This window comes from Dicentrarchus labrax, unplaced genomic scaffold (genome assembly GCF_905237075.1).
Source record: "Dicentrarchus labrax unplaced genomic scaffold, dlabrax2021, whole genome shotgun sequence".
NCBI lineage: Eukaryota > Metazoa > Chordata > Actinopteri > Moronidae > Dicentrarchus > Dicentrarchus labrax.
The window spans coordinates 31,360,800-31,376,231 of record NW_026136705.1 but is presented as its reverse complement, the minus strand read 5'-3'; the positions used below and the strand labels follow the sequence as shown (position 1 = coordinate 31,376,231).

Sequence of the window (15,432 nt, the reverse complement as noted above, 5' to 3'; positions counted from 1 at the left end):
TGTTAAATATTCACAAAGTTTCTCTTTATAATTAATAAACTGCCTCATTAAGATTATATGTGCAGGAAACTGTGTGACCACCAGGTGGCGCTGTTTGCTCTGGAGTTTTACTGCTGTGGGTCAGGAGATACGATCAGATCCTTTATTGATCACACACAGGATCAATAAATAAATTCACTGACAACAGAAAAATACACATGAAATAAAAATACAAGATAATAAAAAAGAGTCATTTTATACAGTTATTGATACAGATGGGATTCATATTGATATATTGGTATATTGATATACTGATAATGATATATTGATATATTGATGTGACAAAAAATTTATCCAGTTTAAGTTGCTCAGGTAGAAATTTTATTTTCTTTCCATTAATATTTATTTATTTATATTATTTATTTATTGGACATCTGGGACAGAAAATAAAACTTCATTTTGTGTTCGAGAGAGAATATTTGATTATAAAGTGAAATTATTAACATTAAAATCAGGAAGTTTCCAGACAAACTGAAGCTGATTAAAGTTAAAATCATTATCAGCCTTTAGAAAACAGAAACATTAATTATTATCTACAATAACAGGATAATAAAATATGAGTTAGTTCAAGTTTGTGTTGTCATTCTGTTTGTCTTCATTATGTTGTTTTAAAGTCAGCTGGGACACATTTGTTATTTCACGTTATATTAATATGAATGTGGATTTTGAACCTGTTTGATCAATAATACGATTCAATCAGAATTTAATAAAATTGTTAAAGAGAAATTACAGTTAAATAAAGTTGTTGTAATAGTTCCGGTTCAAAGTCACATTAATGTTATATTTACATTTACATCATGTTTCAATATATTTAATATATTTACATTCAAACTCTAATAAATATTTTATTTTTCAAAATTTTAAAAACTTTCACAGTAAATAGTTTGGAAAAGAAAAAATAACAATAAATAGAGTTTAATCTTTTTATATTAATTTATTGTTTCCAATATTTCTGTAACGTCAATGTTCAGTGTGAATGTTTGTCTTTCGTCTCTTTGGACAATAAACATTAAATTCATCAATATACTGAAATATTAAATAAGACATCAAATGATCATAAATCTGTTGTATGAGAAACACTCAGTTATAAATATTATTGTTTGTTTTATAAAGTGCTGCAATCTGTTGATCACAATAATAAACAAACAAACAAACAATAACAATCAACATGTTAAAAGCAGAAAGACACATTCGACTTTAACACTTAAATAAACAGTTAAATAAACGTTCGCTGTATTTAGATATGACATTAAATGACATTAACTGTAATTTATCTCCTCACAACCGCTAACAGAGCCGGTCCCGGACCTCCTGCGGTCCTACAGAACCAACAGGTCTCTGCCAGGATCCTGTTTGTGGACTCGAGCTCTGCTCCAGGACCGGCTCTCCCAGCTCGCTGTCAAAGAGTCCGCCTGCAGGTGGATCACAGACTTCCTGTCTGACAGCAGGTGAAGCTGGAGGAACATGGTCTCTGACTCCTGGACCATCAGCAGCGGATCCTTCATCAGCGCTCTTCCTCCTCTCATCTTCTTCCTGTACACCAACAGCTGCACCTCATCAGTCCGTCAGGATCCTGAAGCTCATGGAGGACAGCTCCCTCATCGGGCTCCTCTCTGGTGGAGATGGACCATCATCTGGTGACCCGGTGCAGCCAGAACCACCTGGAGCTCAACGCTCTAAAGACTGTGGAGATGGTTGTGGACTTCAGGAAGTCTATCAGGACCAAATCCTCACGCCACAATAAATATTCTCTCACTCTTTATGTTTGTTTATAGAAGCTCCTCCTTTTTTATTGTCTCTATCTTTATGTTTATTTATATGTTTGTATCTTGTTTGTGATTCTTTTGCACCAAAGTACCAAATCAGATTCCTCATAAGTGAAAACTATTTGGTGATAAACCTGATTCTGATACTATAAAACTATTTACAGAAAACAGAAAAATATCACTTAAAAACATTTTACTGTATTTTATTATATTGTACTGAAATATATCAGTTATATTAATATTGATACATTATAGTAATCATTATTACTAATAATTATGTATTCTTCAGTTACCAATATTATTATACTTAAATATACTTTATAGTTTTAATAATAATAATATCTTCCTGCTGTATGAAATTACCCACAATGCAATATAAAGTACAGTATTTTACTGTATAATGAGAAATGTGATATTGTACAGCAGGTATTGATCTGATTATTGACGACCGCTGGCTCCAGATCAGTCACTGTAGTGTCGGATCAATGAACATCTGCTGTGTTTTACTGACATTTAAAATAAGATAAAATCACTGAATCCTCAGATTGTTTAATATAATTATTGGGCTGCAGTCATTAGTGTAAAAAGTATATTAATCAGTTGAACTTTGACTCTTTTATTGATCATAACTCAACTGCAACAACTGTTAAACTTCAATTTAAAGACTTTTATTCAAACAAAGCCAATATTGTTTGTTTTTAAAATGATCAAACATTATAAACTAACACTGAACCTACATATTATTTTATCTCCTGTTCACTGCAGTTACTTCATTATGTGTTACAGCAGTTTAATAAAGTCCTGTGAACACACTCAGTGTCAGTAAAGGTTGTAAATATGATTTAAATAATAATGAACTGAGGAATATATGAGAGTGTGTACAATGTGATATTAATGTGCAGCAGATTGAAGTGATTCAGGTACAGCAGGAGACAGAAATGTAAGTGAATTAAAAGGTTGAATCAGAGGATTATTAACATATTAAACTGTGTTATCAGTGTCTTCACGTTCAATGGGACATTTGGTGGAAACTGGAGTTTTTCTCCCGGCGGATCCATCTGTGACAGGAGTCCGAGAACCGCCTGAGTCACCGGCGGCACCCGTGTGTTTACCTCCGCACAAAACTTCTCTGATTCAGAGCAAATAAATCCGTCCACCGCCGCGATTTCACTCTTATTGTCCGCTCACATGTCTCTGCTCACTGTAACACCACTGGGACTTTCACATACCGACAGATTTTATACATTTTAGGAGACGAAACGTGAAGACAGACTGCGAGTTGCACAAAGTGACTGTGTGTTACGGAGGTTTGAAGCCTCCTGGAAGTAAATCAGCGAGTCCTCGGCGCCAAACACGGAGCCGAGTGCGAAGGGACGGGCGTTTTCTCCCCGAAACAACAACAGTTGTGATCTCAAACGTTTCTCTCGCTGAATTTTATCCCCAAAATGTGGAGGAGAAAACACAAAGTGTCGCCACACGAGAGCAGGACGGCGGAGCGGCGGCGCGGGTTGACTCTCCACGGTTCTCATGTGCTTTATAAGTCCCGCCTCCTGCTCTCAGCTCGGACACCTTCACACAGACACAGCACAGACTGACAGACATGGCAGAAGAAGCTCCAGCAGCCGCCCCGGCGAAAGCCCCGGCCAAGGCCCCGAAGAAGAAGTCGGCTCCCCGGCCCAAGAAGGATGGACCCACCCCTCCCGAAGCTGATCATCAGCGCCGTGACCGAGTCCAAGGAGCGCAAGGGGCTGTCACTGGCGGGGCTGAAGAAGGTCCTGGCCGGCAAAGGCGTCGATGTGGCCAAGGCCAACAAGCGCATCAACACCGCCGTCACCAAGCTGGTGACCAAAGGCACCCTGGCCCGGACCTCCGGGACCGGCGCCTCCGGATCCTTCAAGCTCGCCAAGAAGGAGACCAAAGCCGCCAAACCCGTGAAGAAAGTGGTGAAGAAGAAGGCCCCCGTTAAAGCCAAGAAGCCCGCAGCCAAGAAAACCGCCGCCAAGAAAGCGACACCCAAGAAAGTGGCGCCCAAAAAGTCCCCGAAGAAGGCACCGGCCAAGAAAGCTGTCAAGAAGGCGCCAGTGAAGAAGAGTCCCAAGAAGGCTCCCGCCAAGAAGGTGGTGAAGAAGGCCGCTCCGAAGAAGAGTCCGGCAAAGAAAGCTCCGGCAAAAGCAGCTCCCAAGAAGACCAAGAAGTAAAGCGGTTTAATCCTGCACTCAGTGCACCAACGGCTCTTTTAAGAGCCACCACAGCTTCTACTAAAGAGCAGCTCCTCCATCCTCTACTGCTTATACTGTATATACTTTATACAACTGGAGGTTATTATTGTACATCTTTATTAAATATTAGATATTCAGTTACATTTACAGCTATCGGCTCAATATGGGGTTATAATTATTGTCCTGTTTTATATTTCAGTCATTCAGTGTCACAATAATGTTGATGAGAAGAATCTTCAGTCACTCTACAAATAACACAAAGTTAATTTATTTAAGTTTAATTATTTGTCTGTTGCACTCGTCCCAAATTAGTTTAAGGAATTCAGTTTTATACATTTCTATTATAGAATATATTTTTGTTACGGTGCTTTTTTCATGTTTTCTGTTCGTGTTAATGTCTCAAGCGTTTCATAAAATACACATTTACTACACTTATAACATTATTATTATTTTTAAATGGTCAGAATTTAAATAAAATAAAACTAGTTTGTTGTTAACTTGCTCTACTTATATAATTTTGAGATTCTTTAACATTTTATTTATGTATTTCTATGTTTATAATAGTTGTACGTTTATTACTTTTGTAGCTTTTTTAACATTATTTAGCTGAAAAGTTATTTTCAGGGGCGGATCTAGAGGAGTTGGGTCGGGGGGCCACTGCCCTAAAATGTCTAGACACCCCAGTTTGGTGTCAGTTTGAAGACATCTAACATCATTAATAGGTCATTAAATGTGTTAATGGATGTTTTATTGATCTCTGAAGAAATAAAATTGATTTCTAGTTAAAACTTTATTTAGGTTGTTTTTTTTCAAGCAAATATAACTGATTAATATTTCTGCTCCTTACAGTCAATATATCTTCCTCTGAATGTTATTTTACAGACCTCAATTATTTTATTGTTACAATAAAATGCATCATTATTGTGATGTTGATGATGTTTGTATATGTATGAATAAATCTGTTTATGATGAAAATCTTAATGACATTTTAATCATTCAATTATTTGGGCCCATTGTGGATTATTTCCACTTTAAAATAAACTTTATTGAAGTTTTACAAGACAACTTTACAACATTAAAGTGCAACCAGTGCCAAAAGTGCATTAATGTATATATAATATAATTATGTGAATTCATAATGATTATTTTCACCCTTTCTCTAATTGATCATTTATTGGTGAAAGTAATCCGATATCACTTCACACTGCGGAATAGTTTATAATGTATAATGATGATTTAATATTTATTATATTTAGTTTGTAAAGTCTCAAAGTATCAAACTGTCGTTAAATGTAGTAAAATAAACAAGTACAATGTTTCTGTCTGAAAATGAAGTAATTGTATCAGCACAATACTTAATTAATAATTCAATAAATAGTTCAGAGGAATAATGTAATAGATTACTATATATATCTACACACAGTGTGGTTCAGGATGTTTAACATTAATGGATATAAACAGTCTCTATGAAACCGTTCAACCAGACAACCGTTGGTGTCTCTCTTGTTCAACAGCCTGTCGCTGATTGGTTAGTTTGATTTTTTTCTGCCAATAGTCGATGAGCTAGAACGCGCGCGCAACTGTGGCTGGACCAATCAGCGCCGACCTCGCTGCGGCAGTTCCTTCATAAAGCCGCTGTTCGCAGTGAGAATTCATTCTTTCGCTGTGAACTCAGAGAAGACTAATAATCAACAATGGCCAGAACCAAGCAGACCGCCCGTAAGTCCACCGGAGGAAAGGCTCCCAGGAAGCAGCTGGCGACCAAGGCTGCCCGTAAGAGCGCCCCCGCCACCGGCGGAGTGAAGAAGCCCCACCGTTACAGGCCCGGTACCGTGGCTCTGAGGGAGATCCGCCGCTACCAGAAGTCCACCGAGCTGCTGATCCGCAAGCTGCCCTTCCAGCGCCTGGTGAGGGAGATCGCTCAGGACTTCAAGACCGACCTGCGCTTCCAGAGCTCCGCCGTCATGGCTCTGCAGGAGGCCAGCGAGGCTTACCTGGTGGGTCTGTTCGAGGACACCAACCTGTGCGCCATCCACGCCAAGAGGGTGACCATCATGCCCAAAGACATCCAGCTGGCCCGCCGTATCCGCGGAGAGAGGGCTTAAACTGACCTGAGACCCGATAACCAACAACACAACGGCTCTTTTAAGAGCCACATACATCCGATAAGAGCAAAGTTTCCGTCAGTTCATGCAGCTGCTTGTTTTATTAATAATCAATATTCTCTATTTATGCACAATAAGGCTTTTATATCATATTAGTTAAGATTTACTGAGTTGTACATTAATAGATTCTAATATTTAACTTCCTACTGTCTCTACTAATGTCCATATGGAAAGCAATAGTATCAAATGTATTATATTAATGTATACTACATAGTGGTGGTTCACTGACCTAATAGCTTTTATATGTATTCCTTTACATTATTTTCAACACTTACTTACCCACCAATACACGTATATTTCTGTTTAATAGCTTCATTGAGAGTGACTACTCATACATAGAACTAAAGTTTGTGGTTGCGCTCTGCATCCCTATGCACCATATCACTTTAACTTGACATCTATCACTCTGTCATCCAGGTATGTTGTGAACAGTATGGCCTTTTCTTTTTATCTGTGTGTATCAAGTGTGATCCTGTGTGGGATACCATATATGTATCAATATGTTGATGTCCTGAGCAAACTGAAGCAAATCCCTAGCAACTTGCACTGAGTTGTATGGCAAAGTATTGAATCCTTACTGTTGCAATACAAAAGTGGGAAAGTAATACAGGGTTAGAGTAGAAATAAAAAATAAAATAAAGGCTAACCTAAAATAAATCAAACAATTAACTAAATGTAAGCACATACAGATAACATAAGTAGAAAAAAAAGAAAACTAGTAACTAAATGTGACAAAATGCAACAAAGATTGCAGTTAAATGTAGGTATACACAACAATATGCACCATGCAGTTTAGCAGCATAAATTGCAGATAAAATTATACAATTATCTATATTCAAATCCAACATAAGTATTATTGAACCGTTCCTGCATTTTATTTTAGAACCTGTAGTTTAAAAGTACCTTCATGTATTTACATATAATCTAAGTGCACCATCTTTGTTCCTATAAATCATGGTGATGCTATTATTAGTTACATGCTAGTCTACTCAAAGACTAAGTTCATTTTAGCAAATTTTATATTCAAACTGTTTCTTTAAAGTTTCCTGACTTTTTATACACTGTTAATAGTTCTCCCAGCTACCAGTTTCTGTAAACAATGTTAATGTGTTCCTTATTTAGCGTTTATTCAGTGGCAGACTGCAACAGCTCCTAGTTAGAGGAAGGAGGATAAAGGACAAATCCTGCCTCCATCTGCACAGTTCACTGTGTTATGAGTTTCTCATTGTAGGTTTATTGTTTACTACTGGAAACACACATAAGGGATACTCAGGATAAATAAAGTATTTATATATAGTGGCTGTTATTCATATCATTGATAACTTTCAGTAATAGTCACTGATAATCAAGAGGAACTGTCTCGTTAGTTAGGAGTGTGTGGCTCTTAAAAGAGCCGTTGTGTTGTGTTCAAGTCGGATCCGGGTATTTACTTCTTGGCGACCTTCTCGGTCTTCTTGGGCAGCAGGACGGCCTGGATGTTGGGCAGGACGCCTCCCTGAGCGATGGTGACTCCACCCAGCAGTTTGTTCAGCTCCTCGTCGTTGCGGACGGCCAGCTGCAGATGGCGGGGGATGATTCTGGTCTTCTTGTTGTCACGGGCGGCGTTTCCGGCCAACTCCAGGATCTCAGCGGTGAGGTACTCCAGCACGGCGGCCAGGTACACCGGAGCTCCGGCACCGACACGCTGAGCGTAGTTTCCCTTCCTCAGCAGCCTGTGGACACGGCCGACGGGGAACTGGAGTCCGGCACGGGATGAACGGCTCTTTGCCTTTGCTCTGGCCTTTCCGGCTCCGGTCTTTCCACGTCCAGACATTTTCAGGTTATTTCTCGAGTCAGAGTCGAAAGGGAGAATGTTTCTCAGAGAGCGGAACCCAACTTTATACCGAGCAGCGAGCGAGCGTTACTCTGATCGGCCAATCAGAAACGAGCTCGTTCTAGCTTTCTGTCATTAGAACGCTTCCGTTTGGCGCCATTCGGCCTTTTCACAATAAAACAAGACCGCTCAAACTGGACTATTCTTCAATTTAACCGCCAGAATGTTTATAAGAGAAAGACTCATTGTGGATGAGTTAGACAAAGAAAAACATCAGTCACACATTCCCAAATATAATATACACTATAAACATATACCAGATATGTGTCTAAAATATATTAGATTTAATAGGATTTAATAAAAGTATTAAATTATATTATAGTATTAGTATTATAGTATTTAATAAAATATTTAATAAAAGTAATCATATTACTTAAAATGCAATAGGCTACTAAACAATACTTATATGACCTAAAAACGTATTTTCTTGATATGAAAAGAAATGAGAGTGAAGCTTTTTTGTCTCATATAGCCTGAATTTAATTTAATGTAGATCATAAACTAAATAGTTTAACTGCTTCTGATCGTGCCTTTATTTTGAAGGTTAAACACAAACCCCATGTTAATCTGTTGATGAACGGTGCTTTAGTTTCCCTCCAAAAATGTAATCAGACATCTGTTCACCTCAAAAACAAGTTATATTTGTATGTATTTATATATTAATTGAATATCTCCTCCTCAGTTCTTAGTACATTTCTTCAGATCATTCAGATGTAGAAGAAATGTGTTTATATGGACACTAATCTCTCAAACGTTTGTCTTTGTGAATATAGAAAGTGGTAAAAACATTGAATTCAGTTTATTCCCCTAAAATCAGCACAACCTGCCATCCAGTGATGTTTCTAAATAAAATCAAATATACAGTAAAACTCGAGAAATATGTTTATAATTGTAGAAAGAAACACAGCAAACGTATACAAATCCATCCAATTTATTCAGAAAACAGAAGAAAGTGACTACAGGAAGAAACCTTACAACACTTAAAACATATATCAGGTAAAATGATGAAAAAAAAACACAAACACTTTATTATCTGCTCTACATTAGTATTATAGTGACGTGTTGGTCAGGAACCAGTCAGCTCCCTATTTCTGTTCTTTATAAGTTACATGAATAATTATTACCCTATAACATTAAATATAATCCAGAACTACAGACTATAAGTGATGTAGTTACTAATATAAAGTATAAAATGTCCAATACACAAATGTAATAGTGGTTTATGTTTACATTAATTGTTTTATATACAGGAAGGTTGGTTTAACTAAATACATTTAATATGTGAACAAATACTGAAACACTAATATATTTATAATAATCAATATATACACACACTAGTGTAGGTGAGGATGGGAAGTATTGGGATATTAATCATCTAAAATTGTAGCATTACCTAGGTGTCTATTAAATGACAACTAAGGAAATCCTTAGTAAATCATTTTAAATTGTTCAGAAGAGATATTTAAAATGATGTGTGTATATTATAATATGTTTCTGATGTCAGTGATTGTAACAGGAGGATCAGAGCTCTCAGTAGAAGCAGTGGGTGGTCCTGAAAAGGACCGTTGTTGTTGTTGAGTAAACAGCTGTTTACTTGGAGCTGGTGTATTTGGTCACGGCCTTTGTCCCTTCGGACACGGCGTGCTTGGCCAGCTCGCCGGGCAGCAGCAGGCGGACGGCGGTCTGGATCTCCCTGGAGGTGATGGTGGAGCGCTTGTTGTAGTGAGCCAGACGGGAGGCCTCACCGGCGATACGCTCGAAGATGTCGCTCACGAAGGAGTTCATGATGCCCATGGCCTTGGAGGAGATCCCGGTGTCGGGGTGGACCTGCTTCAGGACTTTGTACACGTAGATGGCATAGCTCTCCTTCCTGGTCCTTCTCCTCTTCTTGCCGCTCTTGGTTGCCTTGGAGACGGCTTTCTTGGAGCCCTTCTTCGGTGCTTTGGGTGGTTCAGGCATGTTGATTTCGGATTGGATGTCCTTGATCAGATGAAGTCGGTACCGGCGGACGGCTCTGTTTATATGTTCATGATGCAAATCTCACTGCGCTGTTGCTCGCACGGGATTGGCTGAGTGGTTACCCTACACACTGCGCATGCGCCAAGGAACCGCCTGAACAGATCATTCACAGCCATTAAAGTTCAGACAGAAACAGAAAATACTAATAAAATACATAATGTGAATATGTGTGAACTGCTCTGTGCTGCAGGTCGCTCCTGTAACACTGATTCAACAGATTAAACCACTAAATATACAGTTAATAAACACACAGTGATCAATATCACCTGAAGGATGTTTATCAGCTGTTGTCCCAATATTACATTAGTCTTTATCACAGTCCCCGAATATCCTGGAAATAATCTACATATTCCTGGAAATGTTTCATTGTATTTTAGTCTTTTGTTTAATACTCGACTGTTGGACGACACAAAGTATGTTTAACTGATTTGAAGCTGAATGGAAATCATTTTAAAAGCTCCTTTTTATGTCAGTCTTTTCACAGCAATGAGTGAAACGGACGGGCAGCGATCTTTTCTGCGTCTAAATGAACATTAATGAGACACTTCATCATTTAAAAGTGATTCATTAAAATAAGAATCAACTTTATATAAATAACACCTTTTAAAATCAGGTTTACAAAGTGCTTTTAATGGTAAAACATCAGGAATCAAACACTAAGAACCATCAGTAACAATATAAAAATAAAACAACACAATCACAGTGAATAAAAGGTGAGATAGAAAGATCACAGGAAGCAATATTGTTATAAAAGTGTTGTTTTAATGAAGTGAATTTTCCTTCCTGATCTCCTCTGATTATAACTCTGGTTTTGGGAACCTGAACGCAGCATTTGAGGACCTCGGGGTCACATAAGAGGTCGGAGATAAACTGTAACTCATTCCAGTTCTTAAAAGTGATAATTAAACTTTAAATCCACTCTCACACTAACATCAGTGCTGTGTGTTCTTGTTTTCTGATACCTGTTAAAGTCCTTGATGCTGTTTTTATATCAGTTGTATCGTCAGTTTACGTCCTTGAGACAGTCGACGAGTGAACACATCCATTAAAGTTATCGGGGTCGGAGCTGAGGAAGACCTGGGTGTCGTACAGTGAAGGAGGACGAGAACCACGATCAACACTAAAGAGATTAAATCAGTTTATAATATTTTTATTATAAAATGTATAAAGATTTTAACCCTGTTTAACCCAAATAGAGAAAAACCCAGAAGAAAAAATGATTTTATCTTTCAGATGTTATTGTAGGAGGCCTTTGATGCAGAAATTAAAGTGTGTGTTTTTTTATTTTTAAGTGTTTATAAGATGTACATGTACCAGAGACAGGATTTGATGGGGAACTTATATTTGGCTTTCCCCTTGAAAGGAATCATCATGCTCTTCTGGTACCAACTGCAGGCATTTCTCTCTGAATGAATCAAACCATGGTCTGAGTTTCCATAGTTTGTCTTTCTTTTCCATCTCAGATACTGTCATGTTGTTTACAAAATGTAATGACGTCAACAGGGGAGTACCGTGTCTCTGTCTCCCAATACATACGGGTTCCAGCCATTTGTACCAGGCCCATCTTCAGGTACATGCCAAACATTTTTTCAGTTTCCTTCGCAGTGGTGTTTACAGATGTTCCATGTGTCTGAAAGCTGTACTCATTTGTGTTTTGTGTCAGAGCCTCAATCATGTCCTGGACACAAACTTCTGGAAGTATTCCAATAGTGTGTGGAGGGAAATGTCATCTCCTGTGATATCCAGACAGTTTTCTTTGTCCACTTGTTGACAGACATCTTCATCTGAGTCTTTATCAGTCTCATCAGAGTCATCGAGATCCATCTCAACTTCACTCTCTCCAGTTTGGATAATATCAATCACATCCTGTACACTGTATCGCGGCTCTGTCCTTGCTGGTGGCATTCTGAAAATAAAATATTAATTAATTAACATGTATAAATATGCTTTTTAGTAGTACATAACCTGAAGGAATAGATAGGGTGGTGGACCAAGTGCTCAGGGTAGAAATGTTTTCCAGGCAGATAATACTGTCTGCTTATTGTAAGTCGCTTTGGATAAAAGCGTCTGCTAAATGGCCTACATGTAAATGTAAATGTAAATTAGTCTATGCTCTCTACTTATCATGCTAAATGAAACATGCATCCCAACCACCAGCCATATAGTCGCACAATACTGCCTTGACATAACAATTCGGCTTGTCATGCTCTCTAATTATCATACTAAAAGGAAAACATGCATACCCCCACTTCCATCCACACCCCACATTCAGGAACATTTTCACCTTTCCCAGAACTGAATTGTCTGTTGATATCCTCTTTGTGGACAAACTCATGGAAATTTAGGTCAGTCTGATCAAATTAACTACATTTTTTAGAGATAAAACTTTTAAATCTGTCAAATTTGACCAGAACACAACACAAGGGTAGAATGAATACTATCCATGTATAAAAAAAATACTCTGTTTCAGGCAGTGGTGTAGTGGAGGGAATGCAACCTGTTTGTGCCCACTGCAACAAGCATGCTATTTTTACTACCACACTCACCCAAATATATAACAAGCTCTAAATGAAATTTGATGAGTCTATTCCACAATAACTACATATGCAATGCTCTAGACATTGTAATAACATTTTACTTACTTGAATCTGATGAATACAGTCCAATAAAACAAAGAGATATTGTTTGAAGGAAACCTTGTGAGGTTGTGTGAGTTCATGGCCATAAGGAGGGACTAAACAAATGTACCACCCAATAGCATTGTGAGACTGAACAATACGTTGGGTCCTATTGTTCAGTCTCACAATGCTATTATGTACCACTATGGAAATGTGGTAAAAAAATAAGATAAGATATTTAGGATGGATAAAGTTAACGCTGTAATTTTACAACAAGGGGTGTTACAGGGACGTGTAGAAAAGAGGCTCCGCCCAGTGAACTACGCGCTGCCTGTCCTCTGTTACGTCCGCAGTCAGGCTGTAAATAGTGACGGTCGAGCAGCATCCACTCATTCACCGTTGACTAACCAACAGTAAGAAAATGTCTGGCCGCGGAAAAGGAGGCAAAGGACTCGGTAAAGGAGGCGCCAAGCGTCACCGTAAAGTTCTCCGTGATAACATCCAGGGAATCACCAAACCCGCCATCCGCCGTCTGGCTCGCCGTGGCGGTGTGAAGCGTATCTCCGGTCTGATCTACGAGGAGACCCGCGGTGTGCTCAAGGTGTTCCTGGAGAACGTGATCCGTGATGCCGTCACCTACACCGAGCACGCCAAGAGGAAGACCGTCACCGCCATGGACGTGGTGTACGCTCTGAAGAGGCAGGGCCGCACCCTGTACGGCTTCGGGGGTTAAAGCTCATCCAGACCCGCTGACAACGAACCAAAGGCTCTTTTAAGAGCCACACACTTTATCTGCAGAGCCCACAGTCCCTGATCATTTTATTTTAGTTCTCAGATTATATATATTTATATATGTGTGGTCAGTGTTGACCAACAAGAAGTTGTACTTGACTATTATCAGCGTGGACCGTTAGAACTCCAGTTTCCTTCAATATGAACTTCTCTATTCATACAGTGGAAACAAATACACTAGAACTAAACTTGCAACAATGTATCATAATGTAAAATTGTTTTCACTGAGCATATATAACATAATCTTGAGGGGGAAAAATACATATTACATTTACTTGCAAGTTTCATAAATGGATTTCATCAAGGCTTTATAGTCCTATATATAATTCATATTGTGGTATTGAATTAAGTTAGTTTTTGCTCTTTACATTTTTTTAAATGTATTTATAATAAATGGCTCCATGTAGGATAGGCATTGTGGTTTTTGTGTTCTTTAAGTAGAACATAATACATTTGCATTATTGTATTAATTTTTACATACTATATACTTATACTAGTTTTAACAAAAGACTAATTCATTGATAAAATGGTGACTTGATCAAAGCATGTCTATAAAGAGATACAGCATTTTAATTTTGTGTATGAAAAATTAATTCCTGATAGTGATTGATACACACGGATAATCACATTTCAGCATTAATAATAAGAAAATGTTTGTAAACTTAAAGCAGAACTTGTTACTTTGGTTCAGGATGCATAATAGAGGCAGGATGGTCCATTAACTGATCAAAGCAGCAAGAACAGAATAAAATTGTTCAGTCTTTAGAATCAGAATCTGGTTTATTATTATCATAGGAGGAATTTGCCTTGGTGCAAAGAATCACAAAAAATCAAATACTAAAGATATAAATATTCCTGTCCTTCTTAATGAGGCCGGCTATATGTAAACAAATTAATAAATGCAATGTTTGAACTCAACATCCCCTTTATCTGATATTAAAATATCTCCGTGGACAGAATTCACTCATATGTTAACTTATATTGTTTTAAAGACAACCTCAAAGTACGTGTTCCTATCGAACTGAAGCAAAGGAGATCAATAAACTGATCACTGGTTTATTTTCATGGTTACAAATGTTTTTGTAATTGTCCTGAAACGACTGTCGGCTGTTTCTCCTGCTGATTCAGTGATATTTTATATAGTGAATATATATATATATAGTCTTCTGATTAATAATGTATTCTTTTATTTTGAAACAGTCACTTTGTTTTTTAGCCTTTTTGAAACTTTTGTATTGTTAAATCAATACATATCATTTTATGAAAAAGAGTGACTGTGTATCACTCAGGACATTTACTACGTCCGGGATCCATCGAGGAAACTAAATTAATTCATCATTACACCAACATTATATGTATTGATCTGTGATTGATCAGTAAACTGTGTGAACGTCTTTAAACAGACTGCGTTTATGTTAATATAACGTGACATAATTCACTTTAATTAACATTTTCTAATTTAAAGCTCCAGTGTGAAACATTGAGGAGGATCTATTGTCAGAAATATAATTATATATATTTATATTCACGGATACGTTTTCATTGGTGAATAATTAAATAGGAATTGTTGTGTTTTTGTTTCCCAACCTTTTTCCTTATATGATCCTTTTCTATCACTTAATAAACATTAGTGACATATGTAATGTATATTTCATATTATATTCAAGCTGTACAATAAACTCAAACAGTGAACTCTTGAATTTTGAGCAGATTATTTCTTGTTTAAGGAACTTTTTCATACAATTCTCTGTGTGTATTATGTATTTTTATGATTTTTACAGACTTATCCTGTGAAATTAAACATTGTGCTTAATGAAATGTAATTAAACAAAAACATAACCTTAATGAATGGACATTATGATTTTAGGACCTTTAAATACACAGTATAGTACTTTTAACACTTAATCATCACTACTTACATTTAGCATCAGACTAATTTCA

The 15,432-nt window shown here is 37.5% G+C and overlaps 3 protein-coding genes, 1 long non-coding RNA gene and 1 pseudogene across 4 annotated transcripts; 2 read left to right on the top strand and 3 right to left on the bottom strand.

Annotated features, from left to right (window-relative positions):
* Positions 1–3,382: 3,382 nt before the first annotated feature.
* Positions 3,383–4,812, top strand: LOC127364609 (histone H1-like; annotated as a pseudogene).
* Positions 4,813–5,676: 864 nt separating this feature from the next.
* Positions 5,677–14,621, top strand: LOC127364405 (histone H3-like). The gene is made up of 3 exons (XM_051401905.1): positions 5,677–6,047; positions 9,623–9,635; positions 13,118–14,621. Exons 1-3 carry the CDS (start codon positions 5,719–5,721, stop codon positions 13,430–13,432), a joined length of 657 nt encoding a protein of 218 aa, XP_051257865.1. The 5' UTR covers positions 5,677–5,718; the 3' UTR covers positions 13,433–14,621.
* LOC127364403 (histone H2A-like) lies at positions 7,126–8,021 on the bottom strand. Its single transcript, XM_051401902.1, has one exon. The coding sequence runs from the start codon at positions 8,000–8,002 to the stop codon at positions 7,616–7,618; it is 387 nt and encodes a 128-aa protein (XP_051257862.1). The 5' UTR covers positions 8,003–8,021; the 3' UTR covers positions 7,126–7,615.
* Positions 8,978–10,057, bottom strand: LOC127364404 (histone H2B 1/2-like). Its single transcript, XM_051401904.1, has one exon. It carries the CDS (start codon positions 10,019–10,021, stop codon positions 9,653–9,655), a length of 369 nt encoding a protein of 122 aa, XP_051257864.1. The 5' UTR covers positions 10,022–10,057; the 3' UTR covers positions 8,978–9,652.
* LOC127364406 (uncharacterized) lies at positions 10,824–12,897 on the bottom strand. Its single transcript, XR_007885015.1, has 2 exons — positions 12,724–12,897; positions 10,824–11,987 (listed from the first exon to the last, which is right to left on the bottom strand). It is a non-coding gene; the product is annotated as an uncharacterized LOC127364406 (long non-coding RNA).
* Positions 14,622–15,432: the final 811 nt, after the last annotated feature.